Source organism: Eubalaena glacialis, chromosome 4, assembly GCF_028564815.1.
Source record: "Eubalaena glacialis isolate mEubGla1 chromosome 4, mEubGla1.1.hap2.+ XY, whole genome shotgun sequence".
Taxonomy (NCBI): Eukaryota; Metazoa; Chordata; class Mammalia; order Artiodactyla; family Balaenidae; genus Eubalaena; species Eubalaena glacialis.
In genome coordinates this window covers 28,688,919-28,713,648 of record NC_083719.1, presented here as the reverse complement: position 1 = coordinate 28,713,648, position 24,730 = coordinate 28,688,919, and the positions used below count along the sequence as shown (strand labels likewise).

Below are 24,730 nucleotides of genomic sequence, written 5' to 3'. Positions count from 1 at the left end.
CTCTGCAGGGACTGATAAATGCGGTCCCCTCAGGGCGGCAGTCCCCTCAAGGCAGCAGTCCCCGTGACTGGTGGGTGCTGGTCTGGACTGCAGATGGGCATCTGTGGGGTGACCTCAGGCTCAGGGAGCAGATGGGGCCCCAGGTCAGCATATCACTAATGAAGAGCATGGCTGGTGGCCTTTAATGGCCCGTGCCCTGGATAGCTGGTAACAACACACCTCTAGATAAAGACAGTTTGCAGATTGGGGTGAGGCGGGCAGGCAAAGTAGGAGGCTGATTAACAGGCCCCCCTCGCCCCCAAACAGAGACTGTTCTTGACAATGTTAATTCTAGGGCATTTGACCTAACCCAAGCATGGCATAATTTTGATATTTCTATAGTTGCATATTTTTATAAATTGCTATAGCTAAATATATTAATTCACTCATATACTTACTATACTAGGGTATTTATGTGCCAGACACTGTTCTAAGCACTGAGAAACACATGGTGAATAACAAAAACCCCTCATGGATCTAAGCTTTTAGTAGGAAGACTAAAGATAAACCAGTGGTTCTCAACTGGGGGTGATTTCTGCCCCACCCAGGGGACATTTGGCAACATCCAGAGACATTTTTGATTATTCACAGGGTAGGGAGTGGGCAGATTCTCCTGGTGTCTAATGTGTAAAGACCAGAGATGCTGCTAAACATCCTACAATGCACAGGCCCCACAACAAACAATTATCTGACTAGTCTAAAATGTCAATAATATCAACATATCAAAATGTCAATAGTGCCCAGGTTGAGAAACTCTGTGATAAACCATTTAATACAAATGCATGATGCTGCGATATAATTCTATTAAGACAAATTAAACAAAGACTGAAAAAACAGCATGAGCAGATCTCAATCTTTTTATTGAGATATATTTTATGGTATGTAAATTCACCATTTTAAAATGCACAATTCAGTTGTTTTTAGTATATTCACAAAGTTGTGCAACCAACATCACTATCTAATTCCAGAACATTTTCACCAGCTTAAAAAAAATCCTTGTACCCATTAGTATTCACTCTCCATTCCCATGCCTACCCTTGGCCATCATTAATCTACTTTCTGTAACTATGGATTTGCCTATTCTGGACATGTCATCAAGATCGAATCATACAATATGTGGTCTTTTGTGCTTGGCTTCTTTCATTTGGCCTGTTTTCAAGGTTCATCCACGTTGTAGCACGTACCAGTACGTTATTCCTTCCATTGGGTGGATATATCACATTTTGTTTATCCATTCATTGGTTACGGACACTTGGGTTGTTTCTACTTTTTAGTTATTGCAAATAATGCTGCTAAAACATTTGTGTACAAGTGTTTGCGTGGACACCTGTTTTCAATTCTAGTGGGTATAGACCTAGGAGTGGAATTGCTGAACCATATGGTAACCATGTTGACGTCTTTAAGGAAATGTTAGACTATTTTCTAAAGTTGCTGCACCATTTTACATCCCCATCAAGAACATGAGGGCTCCAATCTGTCCACATCCTAGCCAGGACTTGTTACTGTCTGGCAAATTTTAAGCGATGAGAATTTTAATTACACCTAAATTTTCCACAGAAGAAACATTTAAGTCTTTCTTAATGAACGCTTTGAGGTAGTTATTTCAGCTAATTATCAGCTGAAATTTCCCCTTAGAGGAATAGAACAGTGAATGCAAAACAAATTCAGAACATCCTTTGGCTTTGTCTCTGTAGGCTTTTACACCTAATTAAAAAGTGTGGCCTTTCCTCTTAAAGACAAGAAATGTCATTCAAGAGTCAATAGCAATTTTATGAGAGGTCCTATTGGCTTGTTTACCTCTTCATTTGGACAGGTCTCAGAATTCAGTGGAGGAGGGAGGGGTATAAAAACCTTTATCCACTCCTCTAACTCCAGGCCCAGTGACAAGGACACTCGTCACTGCCTAGGGATACAGCAGGGTGGCTGTCCAGATTCTAGTGCAGCCGAAGTGACAGCACTTCAATAGCCTAAAAGTCTTGGATACTCACAGAGTGAACCACAGACCAGAAGCTGTTAGAAATGGAGGCTCTCAGACCCTACCCCCCATCACTGACCCAAAAGCTGTGTTTTACAAGTTTCCCAGCTGATTCCCGTGCTCACAACTGTCTGCAAAGCGCTGCTCTAAATGGAGGACAAGTTAAGAACCTCGCAGCATCCTTTTTACCAAGGTACCTATTGTTTCAAACCGCTTCTGAAAACATAATCCCCTTAAGCCTTGAAAGCAATCTTGTGGATATGTCCCACAAAAAAGGAATCGATGCTGTTTTAAGTTTCATTATAATAGGCAATGCTTAGCTTTGCTTATAAAACGCAGCTGGGCCCTTTCACAGAGGGGTAACTAAAAGGCAGAATGGCCTGAAGATTTACATCATGATCCTTTGATCCCTCTGCTGCTTATTGATATTTGGAATTTCTCTGTTTTTGTCACTTGGAAAGTTCCCAAGGTTTCTGTGCTTAAGAGTTTTGCGGCTCCCGATCTCTCCCCCACCAACCACTCCCCTTCTTCTTCCTCCTCCCTCCCTCCCACTCCCAAGAGAGGACCAAGATGACCTCGAGAGCCCCAGGACAGCAGCTGGATGGCATCCTGAAGGTGCAGAGGAAAAACCAGCAGAGACACAGTGAGGAGCCCAGGATACCAGGCTGGGATACCACGGCTGGATTTGCGTTGTTGTTGTGTCATCCTGGCTGAGGTACCTAACTTCAGTTCCCTCACCTCTAAACCATGTTTGGGCAACTAAAAAACATCAGCATCAATAATAACAGCAGCTTATCTGTTGAAATACAATGCACTAGTTACGTTTTAACTCATTACATCCCCCAACCAGCCTTGGGAGGGGTAATTATCATCATCCCCATTTTACAGAGGAGGAAAATGAGACACAGAGGAGTCCAGTAAGCTTGCCCAAAGTCCCAGAACCAGTGAGTAGGGGAGCCTGGATTTGACTTCAGCATTCTGCCTGCAGAGTTGGCCCTTCAACACCATGCTGAGAAACTGCACTATTTGTTAGATCACTCTGCAAATTGTGAAACACGACATAATATAACTTACCAGCTGTACCGCTCTTTAAGAAACAAAGTTTAAACTAAAAAAAACTAAGTATTTGGCCAAAAAGCAAACACAGGATTCTCATTGGGGCTGATTAGGGTCGCCAGTGGCCTCAAATGGAAAGGAGTGTAATCCAAGAGCTGCAGCAAACAGAGCCTGAGACAGGCTTCGTTTCCTACAAAACCGCTCAGCAAGTTGTACAAGCCTTCAATGCCTTGGGACAAGGCCGGGATGTTTCTCAAGGTCCTTAACCCGAAGGGGATTTGAACTATTACTATTTAAAAGCCCGTGACTGATGGCTGGGAAAGTTCCTTCCATCTTTCAGAGTAACAACAAACAGTTCTTCTGGTTTCTGATTGCCAGCTGAAGCACATACTTGGAGGAAACACAAACTCACAAGGCTACTTTCAGAAGACTTGGATTTTTTAGGCATATTCATTCACAGAAGATTTCACTCAAACCAAACTCTTTCTTGCGCCCTTTACGAGCACCCCAGCTCCCGATACCAAAAGAGCTGGCCAGCCGAGTGAGGTCGGGAACGCAACAGGCTGGCCACCGCCAGCGACTCTCCAGTCCTGTCCACTGCCTCGGCAACCGATTTTTCACTCCCCAAGTCAATCAAGCCACAAAGAAACGCCCATACACCAAACCCTACCAGCACAAGACACACCCAGAATCCCAGCGTGTTAGAAGGTTCCAGAAGGATAAACTGGCCCAACATCCTCACTTCACAGATGAAGACACTGAGGCTCAGAGAGGTTAGGAAACATGCAAAAGATCAGGACTTGAGCTCACTGCCCTGACTCTAGGAGCAGTTCCTCCCTGCGAAACCCACATCTTCCTTCTTTCCTTTTAAAGCCCTTTATTTACAAGAGGGATCACCATGGTTGGTGAGACTCAGAAATACTTCACGGTAATAACCAACTTTTCATAATCCCCTGAGAGCTTCAGCGTTTCCCAAATACCTATAATCGCCTATACTTTAGTTGCATTGCTTTTGTAAGACATCTTTCTGGAGGGGGAAAAATGATATTAAATCATATAAAAATGAATCAGAGAAATGAAGTATTTGGAACTAGGATTTAATCCAAAATCCTTCGTGTGGCCCACCAGGCTCTATTTAAGCAGGCCACGGCTCCCACTGTGATCTCACCGTCTAGCTCTTTCCCTGTTCGCTGAGGGCACATCAAGTACCCTCCCACCTCAGAGCATTCGCCTTGCTGTTCCCTCCACCAGGACAGCAGTTCTAGGAAAGAGCAGGCTTGGCACCTCATTCCAATTCAGGAATCTGCTCAAATGAAGGTGTCTGCTCAGAGAGGTTCTTGCCCAGGTTTATTCAAAGTGGCCCCTGGCTGCTGCTTTTTCTTCAATGCACCTGATATTACATTAAAGAGGCATGTGGTTCTTGTCTGAGTGCCCCGTTAGACTATACCTTCCATACGTTCCATGAGGGCAGAGATTTTGTCTTGCCTATTGCAATTTTCCTGGCACAGAGAAGTGATTTGGGGTAGGGGGGTGGGGGTGGAGAATGCAAGTCTTCAGTTTTGAATTTGCCTTTTCCATCTGAAGTTTCTATTTTGCATTTCCTTAAACCAAGGCACACCCATAAACTGGCATGACCATGTTTTCTTCAGGTTGTACTATAAGTTCTTGAGAGAGAGGCTGTGTCCTTTATGTCGTTATTACAAGCTTTATTTTGCTTCCCAACATCATGTCATATGGTGGTTTTCAAAGTGTGGCCCTTGGGCCAGCAGCATCAGTGTCACGGGGAGCTTGTTAGAAATGCAGATTCTGAGGATCCTGCCCAGACACAGGGGAGGGGCCCAGCAATCTGTGTTTTAACAAGCCCCCTAGGTGATTCTCATACATGTCCCATTTTTAGGACCACTGGCATAGGAGGCAGAAGCATGAACTAAAAGTCAGTATTCTTTGGTTTTGGTCTCAGTTCTGCCATCCCCAAGTATGGAACGATAAAGTCGCTCACATTCACTGGCCTCAGTTTATTCATCTGGTCCACATGACCACTGAAGCCTTGTTCAGCTCTAAAGTCTATGATTCCAACCCAGCCTACCAATTGTTTCCTGGCACTTACTTGCTGCAACATCTAAATTCTAATGAGGTCACTGAGCTCAAAAGAGGCTTAGCACACACCTGAGTATTTCAGCGGAACAAAACTTAATCCTAAAAGACCTGGATTCCCATTTCAGATTATAATCCAAGGGTAAGGAAGGCATCACTGTCTAATAGCTTATAGTCAAAAAGGTGTTGAAAAACGAATTCTACTCTACTAGTAGGGATCAACCCTATGGGCCTAAGAGAAATCGCCTCTGGCAGAGAAGTAATAGGGCTGCCAGGCTTTCAGCTATTTCAAAGGCAGCTGCAACAGGGACTTTGATCACTGCCTCTATTAGAAACTGAGGTGGCAGGCAGTTTGAGAAATGGGAACACTGGTGGCCTTCTCCTGCTAAACGTTTCAGATAGATATAATAAATGGTGACTAGCATAAAAGAAATAAAGGCTGTAAAAATAGGATTACTGTCCTTTAAGTGCCCACGATGTGCTAATGGAATCAGCCGTGCTTCTGGGGACAGAGATCTCCTGGGGACAGGAGGAGGAGAGGCTGAGATGAAAGATCACATACTCAGAGCTAAGAAACCCCGTGACACTTAAGCTGAGAGTTAGCTCTTTTTCTTCGGGATTGTTTGGTTTCACAAATGCAGTAGGAAAACAGCACTTGGGCAGTATGAAATCTCTTTAGGGCAAATGATTTGTCTCTTGTGCTCATGATAGACCCCCAGACTCTACCACCCTGAATGGGTGATTTGTACCCATTTCCAAACCTTTCTGACCCACGCTTTCCTCTTCACAAATTACTCCAGGGTAACTGAGAGCATCAGATAAGAAATACCTGAGGGAAACTGACATGGTCTTTAAAATGGGTGAAAGAATCAACTATCTGTTGAATGAATGACACATATGAAAGCCCCTAGCCCAGTGTTGGGCACTCAAATATTAACACGATTAACAACAATTCCTTTCTTATTAATTGGGTAAGATTGGGCTCTAACCCCGATAGTCTAATAACAGGGATAAGATAAGTACATAGGTAACCGAGACCCATCAAATCCTAGGTGTTTTAAGAGAGGCAGTGGTTGAGATCGAGCTCACCCCCTTTGGAATTTAGAAAAGGCTTCATGAAAGAGACGGCAAACTGGACCTCGAACGACTCGGCAGCATGGCGGGGCAGCGGCGGCGGCGGCGTTCTGGAAGGCGTGAATTTCAGGGAAGCAGTATTTCTAAAGGACAGGCACGTGTCGAGTGATTTCATGCGCCTCCACCCTTGAACTGTCTGGTGGCTGCCAGCGTGAGAACCTCCCGCCCCAGGTGCCCCCTCCTCTCGCGGGGTTAGGCTGAGCGGAGGTCACTGCCTGCTTGTGCTGCCGGCCACCCGCCCCTGCTCCGCCCTCTAACACAGCCGACTCGGGTTTCCCAGGCTCTCCTGACCTCCGCATGCGGGGGCAGGTCCGGGCCGGCGAAGGGCACGGAAAAGCCAGATTGCTGCAACCCCGGGCAACAATGAGCCAACTGAGTGTTTAAAATCCTTCCTTCTCAAAATACTTAAGCCTGCTTTGCAAACAGTTTTAAAATGAAAAATCCTGTGATCCCTCCAATATTTTAATCAGTGCCGTTCTTAATCCCCAAATCTATTCTCATCAATTTGCACCACTTCCCTGGTTACAAGGCTTCCTTCCAAAGCACAGTTTTGCAACATGATCTGTTCAACTTTAACCTACAACACCATTTCCCTTTAAAACCCTTGTGAATTAGTTTAACATAATTTACTTTATGCCAAAATTTACCTTTCATTTTAATTTTATTCTGTGCACAAGCATTATATATACATATACGTATGTGTGTGTATGCTAGAAAAAATTCCACCTGGGCTCCGTGGGCCTTCCTCAGTCTACCTGTAACCTATCATGGGGAAAACCTGTTGAGAAGCCTTGGGCTAAGAAGCCTGGGGTCTCACTGTGGAGTGTCCAGCGCTGTGGTTCTCAGTTTGGACTGACCATTCAACTAACCTGGGTGCTTTAAACAACCCCACGCCCAGACTGCACCCCACACCAATTACATAGGTATCTTAGAGGGTGACACACAGCACAGCACTTTTCAAAGCTGTCCAGGTGCTTCTAATGGGAGTTGAGAACCACTGATCTAGTGTCAAGTGGGTCCCTGACCTTGAACTGCTATGATAACTCTGGAGGAAGGGAAGGAAACAGTGAACACGGTGTTGTTTTTCCTTTTCAACTTGGGATGGCCTCCATCACGCTGTTACCAGCACCCACACTGTCCTCCACTTCCTCTGTCCCCACCCACACCCTCCCAATCCATTCTCTCAGGCCCACCTTGCATCACACCTCACATCTCAGGCAGGAAGCATTCCTTCGCTACTCCTGCATCTCACCACCTCTTCCTACCTTGAACCGCTTACAAGTTAGTATTTTATGATTCAGCACTTAATTATTCTCCAGTACATCCACTGGTCTTGTCTTCTCGGCCAGATGCTCTGCATCTTGTAGGCAAGGACCATATTTTCTCCTTCTTTTGTACGTGCTTACGATAGAGTTTGGAGCATTTTAGACAACAGAGTTTGGAACATTTTAGTACCTCCCAACTAGAAGCAAACATCTGGGCACATTTGCAAGACAGGAACAGACGTTATGTCGCCTTCGAAAATCTACTTGACCAAAAGCAGAGTAGATATGCTATATAGAAATTATAGCATTCAGTTCATCCCCCTGCCAAACATTAACAAGATTTAGATAAGACAAAGGGTGGTTTTGCCTGGAAGGTCATTTTGCTGGGAAGGAGGCTGCAATGACACATAAAATATCCAGCAGTTTTAGGTAAATGAATTTGGCAGCTGTGTGGGAAGAACTGGAGGAAGGCGACCAGGTGGTATGACTTGATTTCCAAGACTGAACGGAGAAAACCCTGTATCCATCCCTATTCTGAGAAAACAGGAAGAGTCACAAGTACAACAAGCCACCCGCCAGAGAAGCCCCTTCTTGTCCTGACTTGCAGAATTCAAGGACGACCTCCCCTATTTTACATGTAAGCTCCACAGCGTCATCTAAAAATACTAGCACAAGTTCTTGTTTTCAAAGCCAAAAAGATCAGGTTTCTGAAACGCAGGCTATGGATACAGACAGCATACATATATATATATATATATATTTATCTCTATACACACATGGCTGGGTGGTATTTCTTCAAATACTACAGTCCCAGCAGTGATTTTATTTAGTCTGGTTGTTCCTAAAACAAACACACATAACTTTAATGAAATGCACATCCAAATGTAGGGGAGACCATCTTGAAACAATTAGACTGCTCTATGGTGAGAGGTTTTAGGGCAATGGCAGTCTCCCCCTTCCTCACCTCCATGGTGGAAAGAGAATGGAGGGGATGCAGGAAGCCAAGCCTGACTCCACAAACACAGCCTGCAGCCGTGGCTCTCTGCCCTGCTCTATTTTGTTCTCTTCTGACCCCAGACACCACCCTGCTTTTACTCTTTGCAAAGTGAATTCCAGTCATTCAACTGCTTTCACTTTTTTTTTTTTTTTAACCCCTCTTTGATCAGTTTTAGAGGGAGAAAATTTTCAGACAAGGTTTCTTATCTCTCCCTAAAGGAAATATTCCAGCAAGAACTGAAAAGTCTGAAGAATTACCAAACCACCCATCTGGTTATTGACCTTGGGTTATGGAGGCTTCTGGAGAATGTCTGCCGAGATGGCTGCTTCATTCTTGGGACTTTCTGGGTCGTCTGGTTCTCTAGGTAGGGAAAGCTGAGTATTTCTCTACTGAAAGTTCACTGGAAGCTGGGAGAGACAAGTGTCAAGTTGTGACGTTCACCAGGATAGCTTTTTGCCTCTTGAACCCCCAAGTTAACTCACCCCTAATAACTTTACCCGTGAGACAGTACCAGCAGAAAGAGAGTGTTTTCTCCATTAGAACCATGCTGAAAAGTTCACATCCACAAACACCAGCCAAATGCCTCCTCTATGCCTGGAACAGTGGGAGAGACCAACACAACCACTAAAATCATACGATCCCTGTCCTCAGGGAGCTTCTGTGTTGTAAGGAAGCGGTCCCCAACCTTTCTGGCAGCAGGGACCGGTCTCATGGAAGACAATTTTTCCACAGGACAGGGTGTGGGGATGGTCAGGCGGTAATGCGAGCGCCGGGGAGCCGCAGATGAAGCTTCGCTGGCTGGCCCGCCGCTCACCTCTTGCTGTGCGCCCGGTTCCTAACAGGCTCACGGAGCGCTACTGGTCCTCGGCCCGGGGGTCCTCTGCTGGGGACCCCTGTTGCAAGGGATTCAAGTCGTTCAGAAAACACAGATCTTATTTAAGCTGTAAAGACTTTTCTGTTGTAACAACATCAAGTTCTAAAGCAAGATTCTAGTATTTCAAAGAGAAGAAGAATCAAAAAAAAAAAAGGACTGAGAATATCAGGGAGGAAGGCATTCTGGACCAGAGAACTTGGGACAAACACCTTGATGGTCTTATAGGAGGGGATGGCAGGGGGCAGACAGCGCCACCTCCAGCAGAAGGAATGTGTGAGAAAACAGTTAGCTAAGTAAGGGCAGGGCCACTGGGAGGCCCTTGAAAGCCAAAATCAGGACTCTAGGCTGTCAGGCAATAGGAAAACATGGTGCATCACTGAGCAAGATGACAAAACGGGTTATCACAAAAGCTAGCTAGAAAATAGGCCTCCAAATTAATTTTGATACGGAGGTGTATATAAATCAAAGGGTAAACCCTAATGAGCAGGCAGAGAATGAGGCCAAGTCCTGCCAAGGACCTAAATTTAGGTGTGTGATTTAGTCTTACCCTTTGGAGACAAATGCAATGCATTACACAAACGTCCGTCCACTGACGAATGCTGGCCCTGCGAGCTCCGCGGGGCTGGTGAAGCCAAGACCGCTGGCAGGAGGGACACACTGCATTGGCCCGCCATGAATTCAGAGCTGCTCCTAGGAGGTTCCCAGTTCACCTGCTACCAAACCAAATGCCCGTGGGAAAGAACAGGAGCAAGAACTGCAAAGTCTCCGCAGCTTGAGGGAGACACATGTACACTCGAACAGGAATGCACAGATCGGACTAACCCAAATCCAGAAGTGCAGACTTCCAAGGTGAGAAGGCTGAAGCCAAGGGAACAACGCTGCTTGGGGCTCACAACAGCACGCTTGGCCGTGCAGAATGACGAGGTACAAAAGGGACAGGAGAGGGCTTCCCTGGTGGTGCAGTGGTTGAGAATCTGCCTGCCAATGCAGGGGACACAGGTTCGAGCCCTGGTCTGGGAAGATCCCACATGCCGCGGAGCAACTGGGCCCGTGAGCCACAACTACTGAGCCTGCGCGTCTGGAGCCTGTGCTCCGCAACAAGAGAGGCCGCGACAGTGAGAGGCCCGCGCACCGAGATGAAGAGTGGCCCCCGCTTGCAGCAACTAGAGAAGGCCCTCGCACAGAAACGAAGACCCAACACAGCCAAATAATAAGAATAATAATAAATAAATAAAATTTATTTTAAAAAAAAAAAGGGACAGGAGAGATGGTTTCCAATGCCACAGCGCACCCCTCCTTCTCAATACTAGGGCCATTAGATGTGAATGAAAATATGAAGCCAGGGCTTCCCTGGTGGCGCAGTGGTTGAGAATCTGCCTGCCAATGCAGGGGACACGGGTTCGAGCCCTGGTCTGGGAAGATCCCACATGCCGCGTAAGCGACTGGGCCCGTGAGCCACAATTACTGAGCCTGCGCGTCTGGAGCCTGTGCTACGCAATGGGAGAGGCCGCGATAGTGAGAGGCCCGCGCACCGCGATGAAGAGTGGCCCCCACTTGCCGCAACTGGAGAAAGCCCTCGCACAGAAACGAAGACCCAACACAGCCATAAATAAATTAATAAATAAAATTAAAAAAAAAAAAAAAATGAAGCCAGATAGATTTAATTCCATGGTGCCTTTGAAAATTAAATTCTCATAGTTATCAGTTAATAACTTTAATCATCAAAAGGAACAGCCCAAGTAGAAAAGTTAAATGTTAGCAGATGATGACTTATGGAAAATCTTGCACAGAAAAATTAATTACCTCCTCTCTTCCTTTTCCATAGAGTTCCTCTAGTTTTCTACCTAAGTGTCACTGAAGGGAAAGATGGTGGCTTTTAAGTGCAAAGGTAGAGATGTTAGAACTGGTTCTAGGGTTAATTCAGGGAGAGATGTATCATGTAGGCCTTAGTTTTATCATCTTCCAAATGGAGGTGGTGATTTTTTATAACTGCTGTGTGCATTTCTACAGTTGAAAAAAAATAGAATAAACTACTGATTCATGCTACAATAAGGATAAAACTTGAAAACATTACACTAAGTGAAAGAAGCCAGAGACAAAGGGCCCCGTATGTATAGTATGATTCCGTTTATGTGCAATATCCAGAATAGGCAAATTCATAAAGACAGAAAGCGGATTAGTGGTTGCCAGGGAGAGCGGGAGGGGAAGTTGAGGAGTGTCGCTGTTTCATGGGTATGGGTTTCCTTCTGGGGTGATGAAAAGTTTCTGGAACTAGATGATGATGGTTGTACAACATAATGAAGGTACTTAATGTCACTGAACTGTATACTTTAAAATGGTTAAAATGGTAAATTTTATGATGTGTATATTTTACAATTAAAAAAGAGAGAGAAGAGAAAATAACAGTCTGGCCATCTATTCTATACATAATAAATGTCTTATTAACAAAAGACACAAACTGATCAAGGTGATCACAATTGTGGCGAAACTACTCATCTAAATTTTTAATCTTTTTTTAGTGAGTACTGTCTTGGACAAAACTATCACCAGCAGTTCCCTCCCCTTTCTCTCAGATGGCTACAAAGTTCGTCTTGTGCAGACACCTGCAGAGCCAGCCTGGGAGGAGGACGAGGAGCCAGGGAAGCTGTATAGTGGTACAAAGAGTAATACAAAAGCACCATGCCTACAGCCAAAAGCCTCAGGACAGGCTTAGGAGTGTGGCCTCTGCCACTGTAGCTCAGAGAGCACGCACTCCAAATGTGGCATCACAGGAAAAGGTTAACTGACTCATCCAACAAATATTTACTGAATATCTACCACAAACCAAGCCGCTGGCTAGATGATATAATTATAGCAGTGAACTACAAGGTCACAGTCCCTTCTAGCAAGGAAATTACAATCTAGAGTGCAAGACAGATAAGAACCAAAAGTTACATAAGGCCGAGCAGGCAACTGACGCAACAAAATATTAGCCAACACCCAAAGCCCACCTACTACTGGGCATCCTAACGAGTCAGAGCTCCCAGGGATATGGCCCTGTCCCCACACCTGAGACAGGCCAAGGAGGAAGTCAAACTGAGGCTGTGAGGTGGAGCTCAACCTGGGGTGACTGGCACAGAGGACAAGCCCATCTCCTAGAGGACCAGACTCCGACCCGCGTGAGAACGCGTCCCTCTTCTCTTTGTGTACCAACTAGCCTGGTCTCTACACAAAGCTCAGGCCCTTAAGCTCTCTTGCGGCTCCCAAAACAACAGGGTCGGTGTCTACACTACGGGATCCACTGGGTGCTGGGGAGAGGGTTAACTGGCAAAGTATGCTAAAATGTGACAATTTTCTCCTGTCAATTTGCCAGTCATGCCTGATACTTATCCTTCAACCTAGAGTCAATCTAGTTTAGTTTCCAGAGAATGGTTCTCTCTGGTTGAACCTACATGGGATACTTTAAAAAATATTGATTCCTGGGCCTCTCCCTAGACCAAATGACTCAGAACGTCTAGGGTGGGCATGGCATCAACGTGTTTTAAAAGCACCCCAGGAGAGTCTAATGCAGGAGCTGCCAGGATTGAGAACCACTCAACTAGGACAAGAAAGGAAGGGAGCTGGCTTTATCAAGTGTCTACTGTGGGCTGGGCACTGTGCAGCTCTTTACATACGGTGTCTATGGCTGTAGCTGCCCCTTCCTCAACGTCTTGGAAGTGTTCTGGCCACGAGCATTACGGCCCCTAGGAGAGGCACTCAACCTTGGGAGGGACAGGAGATCAGGAATAGATACCCCAGTTTCCTTACCCCTCGGGTGGGATAACTCTGAGGCATACTTTAAGCCTGGGGTGAGCAAACTAGTTAATATGTCAGGCTTTGTGGGCCATACGGTCCTCGTCTTACCACTCAAATCTGCCTTTGCGGTGCAGAAGCAGCCACGGACAAGGACAATGCTGAATGAATGGGTGTGGCTGCATTCTAATAAAACTTGATTTACAAAGACAGTGGGCCACACCCTGCTCTAAATCTAAACAGATTCCCAGAGGTCCTTAGTGGGAATGAGTCTCAGTTGCCCAGAGCAGTAACGTGTCAATAACATGCTACAGAGCCTTCATTCCCTTACTTCCTGGGATCACGGGCTATAAAAACTACTTACACTCAAATCCTCACCTCACAGCCTGCTTCTGGGGGCACCCAACCAAAGTCAATACCTTGTTTTATTCTCATAACTGCCCTAGCGGTTGAATACTGTCATCTCCACTGTACAATGAAGAAACTGAAACTCAAGGACTACACAACTCCTAAGTGATAAGAGTCCAGATGAGAAGTCTAAAGATCTCTCTATGGTACGACCAGAGGAAGGATGGATACAAACAAACAAACAAACAAGCAAACACACACACACACACTCACACAAATACTTAAATATATAGTTTTAATTACGGTGGACAAAAGTACCACATATGGCAAATCATAAAGCAAAATTCATACAAAATTACAGGTCTATGTGAAGGAAGGGGTTTTATAAGAAATAATACTATAAATAATAAGATTTGAGGATTATGAAAAAATTACTTTCTCTTTTACGCTGTTTCTAATCTGGGGCAGAACTCTTTTCCCACCTATCAGTTAACTGGCTGCAAGCCTGGTGCTATGTCTTCTCTGGCAAAATCTCCGGTCATACCTGGGAGCAAATGTAGCCATTCAAGGTAAAGCCCAAATATGTAATTTGGAGCTTGAAGAGAAAGGAACTGGATTAAAATATCCTCTTATACATTTTAACATGCGGGGTGCAGTGGTGGCAGTAATTTCACGAAGTCCCCATAGATGCACTGGCAAAGTTCCCCCAGGGACCCCGGGAATTCCAGAGAACAGGTAGAGAACCCAGAGGCGGCCGTCAGAAGCCAGTCTCTTTAGCTTACGCGGTCTTGCCCTCGCTGTCATGTTTGGTGGCGCTGGCCCCCTTCTTGCCCAGCAGCGAGGCCACCTTCTCCGCGTCTCCGTTCTCCACGGCCTGCAGCAGCCGGTCATCATTCTTGTTCCACTCGTTGGTCTGTGGAGCAAAGGGGAGACGCAGAGCCAGTGATTAATAGCGGCCACGGCCACGCAGCCGGCGGGACCTTGGTCCTCCCCACTCCCCAAGCCTCCCATCGCTCAAATCAAACCTGCCCCCAAATGCACGACTTTAAAAATACCTTTCCCTTCACCATGAAGACACCCAAAAAGACCGGTTTCCCAAAAGAAAACATCCACAGTTCGATGAAAGAGCGGCCAGTCACCAAACTCTGAAAGAAAAGCAACTTCTTTCAACTGAAATGGGGAAGATGAAGCAACTTAAAAAGACCAAGAGGCCAGTTTACACATTAGCTTATTTCCAGCTAAACTTGACAGCTGGCGCCGCAGAGCACTGACCTTGGACCTGGTCAGCAGCTCACTGGGCTCCTGATGTTACAGGGCCAACCAGCCAGCAGCCCAAGGTCACCTGGGGATTTACACATGCGATTCTCTATCTGCTTTTGTTGTTGCTCCTTCTGGCCTGTTCACTGGACTTGGAATTTTGAGTTGTATGCTGATTTTAAGTAGTTGTCTAGGCTTCCGACTCAACAGAGTATCACCAGAAACAAAACTTCCTCCTGAACAAGCTATTATACATCAAATAGCTCTGAGCAAAGTGTCCGCCACCATGGACCCTCAGCCCCAAGAGAATAATGCTGCAAACCACAGTAACAGTAAAGCTTTCAGCTGCACAAAGACTAGTTTCTACTCTTAGAAGGGAAAGAAGATAATACAAGAGCAAAAAGAGCCTTGAGTACTAAGAATCGTCCAACGTGAAAAGGCAGCAGCGAGCCACTGAAGATTTTAGAGCAGGGGAGAGAATAAACTTGGTGATGGAAGAAGAGTCAATGGGAGGTATGTGAAGCATGGGGAGTTCATCGAGGGGGAGGAGATCCTGGGACACATCAAAGTCCCTGGGAAACTTTGCAGGCTCAGCCTGCCCTCCAGACACAGCCCCACCCCAGCCCCTCCTAAGCCCACTTTCTGGCCTCTCCAGCTGTGGACACCACCACCCTGAAAGAGAATCTTCTTCCCTCCCCAACGCTTTCTATAGACAGGTCTCTAGGGCTGGCTGCTTCCCTGTGACCCCAAAATAAGAATCTCCAGGTAATTCATATTAAAGGCTTTGCCACGGACCACTTCCAGGAAGATGCAAGGAGACTCTGGAGATTTAAAAGCTAACGAGAGGGACTCTTTTAAAGGACCGCAGTCTTCCATGGGCCAGAAGTGTGTTCACATCTCTCTGTACGCATGGAACTGGGAAACCCAACAGGACTGTGCCCTCTCATAGAGCAAGGGTGAGGCCACCAGATGTCCCCAGCACCCCTCCAACCCTAGCCTAGAGGCAGGGCTTTAGAGAAAGCCACAGGTCGTGAAGTACAACAGGTATAACCCAGGGTTCAAGTCAGGAATTTGCTTCTCTGAGAGTCTCAGGGCGGGGTGTCTTCCATTTCTCAGGACTCTCTCCTTCCCGCATGAAGGAGGAAGTCCTCCTCCTTCTTGCCATCACTGAGTGCAAGTACACAGCAAGCATGAGGTAGGTTTGAATGAAAATCACAAGTCTGTCCTCTAGGCTGCGTGAAGTCCAGAACTCTAGATGGACACTTACATGCTATGGATCTTAAGTCACCTGGAAAAAAACCTCTCTGCCTCAGTTTCCCAAAGCTTTGAACTGGATGACCACTGTGATTCCTCTAAAGCTTAAAAGGTTTAATCTATAAAATGTCCCACACCAAACAGTGCTAGGAATGATTCTAGAACAGTACTGTCTGTGATAATGGAAATGTTCTATATCTGCACTGTCCAAAACTGTAGCCACTCGGCCAGTGATTCTCAACCAGGGGTGACTTTGCCCCTCAAGGGACATTTAGCTATCTCAACAGACAGTTTTGACTGTCATGACTAGAGAATGCTCCTGGCATCCAGTATGTAGAGCCTGGGGTGCTGCTAAACACCCTACAATGCACGGGATGGCTCCCTCCCCCCAACCAAGAATTATCTGGCCCCAAACGCCAGTCTCGAATTAGCCACATGTGGCTATTGAGCACTGGAAATGTAGCCAATGCGACTGAGGAACTGAATTTTTTAATTTTAATTTTAAACTTCAAGTGCCAGTAGCTAGGGGCTATCATATAGAACAGCACAGCTTCACATGAAGGCTCTCTAAATATTGTTTAACAAAGAAAGAATGTGTCTGGGCCAAATCATCCCCAATTCTCCTACAACAATCAATTTACTCACAAAGAAGACATTAGGTTTTCTCTTCAATTACAAATCAGGCTTCCTATTGAAGGGGAATGGAACAAACATACTGCCCAAGGCACAAGCATTTGTTAGTGGAATAGCAAGCTTTGCTTAACAACAAAATGTAGCAAACACCAAGAAAGAGATCAGCTTATTTCCCCCCCACTGCATTTTACTAGCCACAACAAAACAAAAAAAGTTTACTGAAGCACATTTCAGACCAGTTATTCCTACCTACATTATCCCAAATGCTGCATTATTATTAGTGTTGTCTTTTAAAATCCTTCCCTAATTTAAACTGACCAAATTAAAACTGGATTGGGCAGATCAAAAGGATATTATATTTCAGAGGACGTGATTGAAAGTACCTAAGCAAAGAAAGGCCACATGATAGGATTTTCCTTCTCAGTGCCGCTAAGGCACTCAACTCTTGGGCAGAGAAAAATCTGATTGCAGGGGGTCCCTAAAATTAGTTACACGTGGATCTGTTACCGGACAAAAGTTCGTGTGCCCAACGCACAGTGAGGCCAAACAAACCGAAATGTCGGGAGTTTGGAGCAGAGAAAGGTTTATTGCAGGGCCGTGCAAGGAGAAAGGGTGGCTCGTGCCCCCCAAAACTCCGGACGCCCTGAAGGGTTTCAGCAAAGCATTTTTAAAGGCCAGGGGCGTCCCAGGGTATGTGATCAGCTCGGGCACAGTTCTCTCTGATTGGTTGATGGGCGGCTTAGGCACCAGAAGGTCTGGAGGCTATGTGCTCAAGATCATCCAGTAGTTCTTCCATTTGATGGTGGTTTCTTAGCATCTGAAAAGCCCAGGAAATGTGTAGGAGATACCATTATCCGCTATAAGCAGACAGGTTAGGGGGTCCCCGGAGAAAGAGAACCAGGAATGGCTTTCCTGACATAAGAGAAGCCATTCTGGCCTAAGCCATTCAGTGATCTAAGCCTGGCCATAATGCTTGCCCTTGAACAGGTCTCAGTAATTAATGATCCCAAGGGAACAAAGGAATTCGGAAACAGAAAAGGCAGTCAAACAATAGTGCAGTGATAAAGCTGAGTCCTAGTTCCTCCTCAAGGGATATACATAATAATATATCTTTGAGTTCTGCAGGAACTAAGGCCCCTCCCTACCCAGGAGGAGGATGGAATGATGATGTTGACCCTCCTGACTTCAATCAACTAAAGCTTGGACTAGTTGACCTGTGCCCCAGTTCTATGCTGAATTCTCCTCTGCTCAAGCCCCCTCATGAATATGCACGTGTCCTTAGCATAAAACTTCCCCCACTTTGCTGTTCAGGGGAGATGCTGCTTTGGGAGAGATCCCCGGGGTTCTCCTCACTGGCTGCAAGTAATCAATCCTTCCTTTTCCTGCTCTTCGGCTTGGCTGTGTCTACTGGCTCACATCCACCAAGAGGTGGATCCGGTTTTCGGGTAACAGTGTCAGAAATAGATCACAGGGCTTCCCTGGTGGCGCAGTGGTTAAGAATCTGCCTGCCAATGCAAGGGAAACGGGTTCGAGCCCTGGTCCGGGAAGATCCCACATGCCGTGGAGCAACTAAGCCCATGAGCCACAACTACTGAGGCTGCATGCCACAACTACTGAAGCCTGCGTGCCTAGAGCCCGTACTCTGCAACAAGAGAAGCCACCGCAATGAGAAGCCTGCGCACCGCAACGAAGAGTAGCCCCGCTCGCCGCAGCTAGAGAAAGCCCGTGCGCAGCAACAAAGACCCAACACAGCCAAAAATAAATAAATCTATTAAAAAAAAAAAGAATATTGTAACAAATTCAATAAAGATTAAAAAAAAAAAAAGAAATAGATCACAGGATAGATGAAGTGTGAAATTTTGCCATAACATTCCAAAGTAATTCACTCATACTCCGGAATCAAGGAAGGCTTCCGGAGACCACCATCACATCAATAAACCCCCTCCCCCTCACTGGCTCTCCCTCCACAGGGCAGGCTCAGCTCTGCCTCCACACTGGGCTCCTGGTCCCCTTAGAACAGTATTTTTAACCTCTTAGTGGATTAATCCAACATTAAAAAAAATAATAAAATAGAAAAAAAATTTTAAACATCAGATGCATAACATTTAATAAGGTTAAACGTTCTATGAAACTTCTAAGTGTGTCGTGGGTGGTGATATAAAATATATTTCTTACTGGGGAATCACAATAAAAAACGATGGATGCCACTGCTTCAGAATGCAGTCATCCCATCCGCCTCTGGAAAGGCTGCCTTCTAAAGCCCAGTGGACCCTGCAGGCTCTTTAAGCCTTTCCAGGTGACCTCTCTGGGCTTCTCGCCTGTCAGTCCCCGAGGGCCCGCCCACTCACCTCCACTGAAGCCCACAGTCTAGACCTGATGAAATATTGTGTCCCGGCTTTTGTGCGCCAGCTCAGCGGGTGCTCAGTTTTGTCTCCTGGTCTCCAGCTCCCTCAAGGCACTGACAACAGCCTTTATTTCTTAGCCCCGTGGTGCCTAGTAAACGCTCAGTGTCTGATTTTAGTAGGAGTTTCTTCCTCTTGATCAGCTTCAACCTCTGACTTGGCAAATATTTCTTTCTTCATTTCTGAAACTCTTTCATCCTTTTGCAAACAACTATTTAATCATGTTTCAGATTTTATTTTTAAACAAGCTAAACAAATCCAGCTCCCTCAACTTTTCTATTCCATTAACTTTTCTGAGGCCACTTTTCCGAGATTTGAATCATAGGTACACTTTCTCCAAATCTCTTCCCAACCAAGGATCCACGCCTCATCAATCCATCAGAGTGAACCCGGTGTCCCCCAGTCAGGGGAACCGCATGTGAACTGGTTAAATACACAGACTCCCAGGTCCCATCCCGGAGAGATTCTGGCCCCAGCGATCTGGGGAGTAGGATGGGGAGAGGGCCCTGGACTGACCCAGGTTCAACGACTGCTCTGATTTGGATTGCAAGTTTGGGGACAATGGGAACCCATGCTAAGCAGAGAATTTACTTGAAAGAATTTTCTTCCTCCACAAGGTGTTATTGAGGACAGGGGTGGGAGAAGAGAATTCTTCTTCACTTTTTCCTTACGGAACTAGGTATTTTGTTTCCTACAAAAGCTTAATAAATATTAGGCTTTCTCTAGGAGTTGCATGTGCAACCTATGTATAAGACATGTATGAAATGTCAATGAAAGCATTGTTCATAGTAGGCAAAAATGACAAATAATCACACATCCAATGACAGAACATGGATAAATAAATTACAATATAATCAAACAACAGAATATCACACAGCAGTGAAAATGAACACACCACAACTGCATGCAAGAACACGGATGAATATTTAAAACAATATTGGTGAAAGTAGCAAGACACAAAAGAACACAACAGTACGACTGCACATATATAAAGATGAAAACAGAGAAAATGGATCCATATTGTTTAGGGATGCATATATAGATGGTAAAACCATAAAGAAAAGAACAAGTTTACCATAAAAGTCAGGATACTGGTTGGGGTGGGTGTGTGTGGCATCTGATCACGAAGGGACACCCGGGCGCATTCTAGAGTCCGGCTCAATTTCCTGACCTGGTTAGTGCCTCTACAGGTGTTCACTTGTTAAAGTCTACGTTCTTGTTTTGTGCACTCTTCTCTATATGTGATTTATTTCACACACACACACACACACAGTATTTAGAAAGAAGTCTTGTGGTTCATTTTCTGGTCAAATCATCACCAGACCAAGTGCCTTTGGACAGTCTGCATTCTCACTTGCTGTCTCCTCGTCTCTAAAATAAAGGCCGTCTGCTGCCAGAATGTGGCTCTTAGGAGGCCTCACAAATCCCCTGGAGAATCTGATTAACGTATGGACTTTTCTCAGAATAATGCACAAACACACAAACGTTTGCATACAAAAGAGGGTTCTCCGGGGAATTCCCTGGTGGTCCAGTGGTCAGAAATGGGTGCTTCTCAGCCGCATAGCACAGGGAGATCAGCTCGGTGCTTTGTGACCACCTAGAGGGGTGGGATAGGGAGGGTGGGAGGGAGGGAGATGCAAGAGGGAAGAGATATGGCAACATATGTATATGTGTAACTGATTCACTTTGTTGTAAAGCAGAAGCTAGCACACCATTGTAAAGCAATTATACTTCAATAAAGATGTTTAAAAAAAAAAAAAAAAAAAAAAAAAAGAAATGGGTGCTTCTACTGCAGGGGGCCCGGGTTCAATCCCTGGTCGGGAAACCACGATCCCGCAAGCCTCGCACCTCGGCCAAAAAACAATTATTCAAAGAGGGTTCTCCAGCGTAAACCCCTACCCCTAGGCCCATCTGTAAGCCTAAATTAAGAATTCCTGGCATAGAGAAAGAAAGAGGCTTCAGATTTTAAGTGCTTCTGAGTTGAAATTCCAGCACCACCACCTCGCATTCAGGTGCTCTGGAGTAGGTCATCCACATTTAAGTCTCTATTTCCTTGTCTGTAAAATGGGAGAAATCCTACCTACTTGCACATTACCCTGGGAATTAAATGCAATGTACATAAAGGGCCTGCCACATATTAGGTACCCAAAAAATGGTGATTATGATTAGGCTTGAATTAGATGATCTGCACGGTTCCCTTTTTGGTTTATGCTCTGAGTCTTCCAAAATGTACAAATTAGGATGGATGGTCCACTACCCTTTCAGAGGCAGATAACGCCTTAAATCTGCAAATTTTCTACTATGCTTCTTAAGAATCACATTTTAAAGGGCTCTAGAGACAACACTCACAGACATGAAATTAACTATTTTAGTGACTATGGCTCACTTCTCCAGGAGACTGTTTAAACAGACACTGTTTCAACAGAGCACATTGGGCCCCATTTGCAAGTTCAGGAAGCCATATGTTACGCTCTGGAGACATGTGTAATGTGTCAGCTGTGAAGGGCAGCATGTGGGAAAGGCAGACCTTACCTTCCATGTGGGCTCCAAACATTCCTGCTAATATATCACAAATGGGATTTTCAATGGCTGGTCGGTAAGTGTCCTATTCGTCAAATCATTTCCAAATGACACTCTTACTTAAGAGCTTTTCCTTGAAGTTTGGCCCTTTTGAAAGACTTCCCTGCCTCCTGCGAGGGTTGCAGAGACCCTGTCAACCACGTGATGAACGCTGGGGCTTTGGCAACTGGCAACGTCTGCCCTTGGCCAGACGTGGCATCACCTTCTTTTCTCTTGGTTTAATCACTGGGAACTGAAAAACCAGTGGAAACTCAGTGGTGGCAGACATCTGGCTAGTGGGCAGGTTTGAGTTTTGGAATACACCAACCCAACCAAAATAATCCAGAGGCACAGAGCGATCCAGGAAGAGAAAGTTTCTTTGACTTCCTTTAGGAAAAATGCTAAAAACCCTAAGGATCAAAAATTCATGTAGCTCCTGTTGGATGGAGCTTGAGCAGCCATCTGGAGGAGTCTATTTGAGAGATTATCTTTGGAAAGACTGCCTTTCTCTCTCTAGTTTACGGAGAGTAGACTGTTTTGCCAAAATAATCAGTTCAGCTAAAATGAACATTAGACAAAGTAGACAGTGTTTTCACCACTGGGAAGGTTTCAGATTCATACCATCCAGAAAAAAAAAAAAAAAAAAGAGCACACACCTCCTATTTTAAGACAGAGGACAGGAAACTGGCAAGCTTCGGGCCAGATGATACTTTCCCCTGCTGACTCCACCAGCCAGTACTTATTACATATCCACCTACTAGGTACAAAGTAACATTTGAAATTCTACAGATGTTAACATTCACGTATTTGTTCTTTCATTCATTCAAACTCAGTGCCTTTTACATGACTGGCATAGTCTTTACTGAATTTTCTATACAGTTGAGACAAAACACAGCAATATGAGAAATATGCCAACAATACAAAACAAGACTCAGAGTGGTAAAAGGAGGGAAATGGGGAGTCAGTCCAATTAAAGGGAGGGACGGCTTTCAGCTGGGCAGGAAGGGAAGGCTTTTTGACTGGATGATGAACTAGATCTTGCAATAAGTAATATTTAGGTTAATGGAAAGAAGACACAACAATTGAAAAATGCAAGATATATTTAGAAAAGAGTGTAAATAGTGAGCTGATCCAAATGAGGCCTTCCAAGACTGTCCTCTTTGGCATCCATGGAAAACCCAGGAAATTACCAATAGACCAGGACTTAAAAATCTGACCATTCTCCTGTCTTTAACAAGCCCAGCAGCTTCATACAATGTCAGTTACTTTCCATATAATGTCAGTTACTTCAGACCAAAACATAAGTTCATCTAAAATGAGTTTCCCTCTCCCCACATTTTTATGTCAGATTATTCACACATGCAGGTTCCAGTGTCTCTGTGAATCACCCTGAAATCTGTCAGCGTCCCTTCAACAGACTGTGTTATGTGATTCCACATAAATGCTGAATGCTGCGTCAAGGACCTAACACATAATTATCAACACCTCCATCCAGAAACAGGCTAGTCCCTCTGCCCGACCCAATTCACAAACCACCCTACTCACTGCTGCCTGACCCCCACTCACTGCTAGTCACCTGGACCGGTCACTTCCCTGGCTAGGCTCTCCCGTGCTTCTCTTCCACGGCGTTTGGCACAGCTGTAATCACACAGTATTCCTAAAGTACCGGCCTGTCAACCTCTCACCGGACTGGGATTTCCAGGGCACAGCCAATGGCCAGCATCTATCTTGTTCATCATAAAGCCTTGGCCCCTGGCCCACTGCCTGCCAGATGGTAGGGGCTCAATTCAGAGCTGTTCCTTCAACAGCTTTGTTCTCCTTCCTTCTACCTTGGAAGCCAGTACTGATTAATCTTCTCCATTGATGCCTTTGTCTCAGTTCACAAATGCATGTAAAGGCTCCATAATCCTATCAAATTCCTTCCTTTGACTATGCTAACCAGTTTAAAACATTATTCTACACTTAAAACCATGTCACATCAGGTAAAAACAGTCTCAAGGGAACAGAGATGAATCTGGGAATAGGTCAAACCAACTTTACCCTTCAGGGAGAAGAATGGTTCCATCCAATTCAGTTGGGCTCAAGTACTTGTTTATTTTATATACATATATGAAACAGGGGGGTATGTGTGTATATACATATACATACACACATACATACACACACACACACACACACACACACGCACACACAGTACCATGGAAAGTCCTAGGGATAAAAAGATGGATATGAAGTAATGTGGACACTGAAGAAGTTCATGTACTTCTGAGGACAGAAACACACCCAATAACTACTTACATCATCATCTGTCAGTGCTCAGCCAGTGTTGAGAACTGAGTCCTACTGAAGCCCAGAGAGGATGCTACTACAACCAAAACCAGCTAAAATCGCATAGTTCTAGGAACTGTACTACAGTTCCTACTTAATATTACATAATTGCAATTTCATTAATATTACAAAAATGTAACAACATAAGAATATAAATACAATGTAATATTAACAATAACCCTATGAAGCAGGTACCATCATGAGTTCATTCGACAGATGAGAAAACAGGCACTGAGATGTTAAGAAGCGTGAAAAGCTACTCTTGGTTCTCTCAAGAGAAGAACGCTAAAGCAGTTCACTTTAAAGAAAATGAAGACACTTTTTAGGATGAGCAAGATTTAAGCGTATTTATAGACTGAGGCAAGCAAGGGGGTCAGTGGAGAAAGGAGGAGGGCAAAATATAAGGAGTGGGGGGAGGAAGTGAGGATTCAACCCAGGCAGAAGGCTGATCTCTGTGAGTTAGAGACTAATTAACTCATGTTATGGCTCAGAGACAGAAAGAAGGAAGAGAAGGGTGAGCAGAGACTCTGTGGTAGAGAGGACGTCAGTCTGTGTTTTATAGCTTCTGTTTTCTCGGGGAGACAGGAGGTAAAGTAGGCAGGGTCAGGGGTGGCTAAGGAGCTCGAGAAATATTCCCAGTAGCTAATGTTCCCAATAGCTCCTGGGGGAAATGAGAAAGGAAACCCACTTGGAATGAGTAAAGGAGTTTTCAAGCAGCCCTGAAGGTCCAGCTGAGAGCAGGAA

General features: G+C 45.1%; 1 protein-coding gene across 7 annotated transcripts in view; it reads right to left on the bottom strand.

Moving 5' to 3' along the window:
• The window catches only part of RAI14 (retinoic acid induced 14), a 147,999-nt gene that overhangs the window by 39,591 nt on the left and 83,678 nt on the right, over positions 1 to 24,730 (bottom strand). For 6 of the 7 annotated variants that reach the window (XM_061189178.1, XM_061189176.1, XM_061189179.1 and 3 more), the window contains exon 3: positions 14,336 to 14,466. In XM_061189178.1, coding sequence (XP_061045161.1) covers positions 14,336 to 14,466 — 131 coding nt within the window. Of the gene's footprint in view, positions 1 to 14,335; positions 14,467 to 24,730 lie in introns of those variants that run through there. The other variant, XM_061189183.1, reaches the window with a different exon arrangement.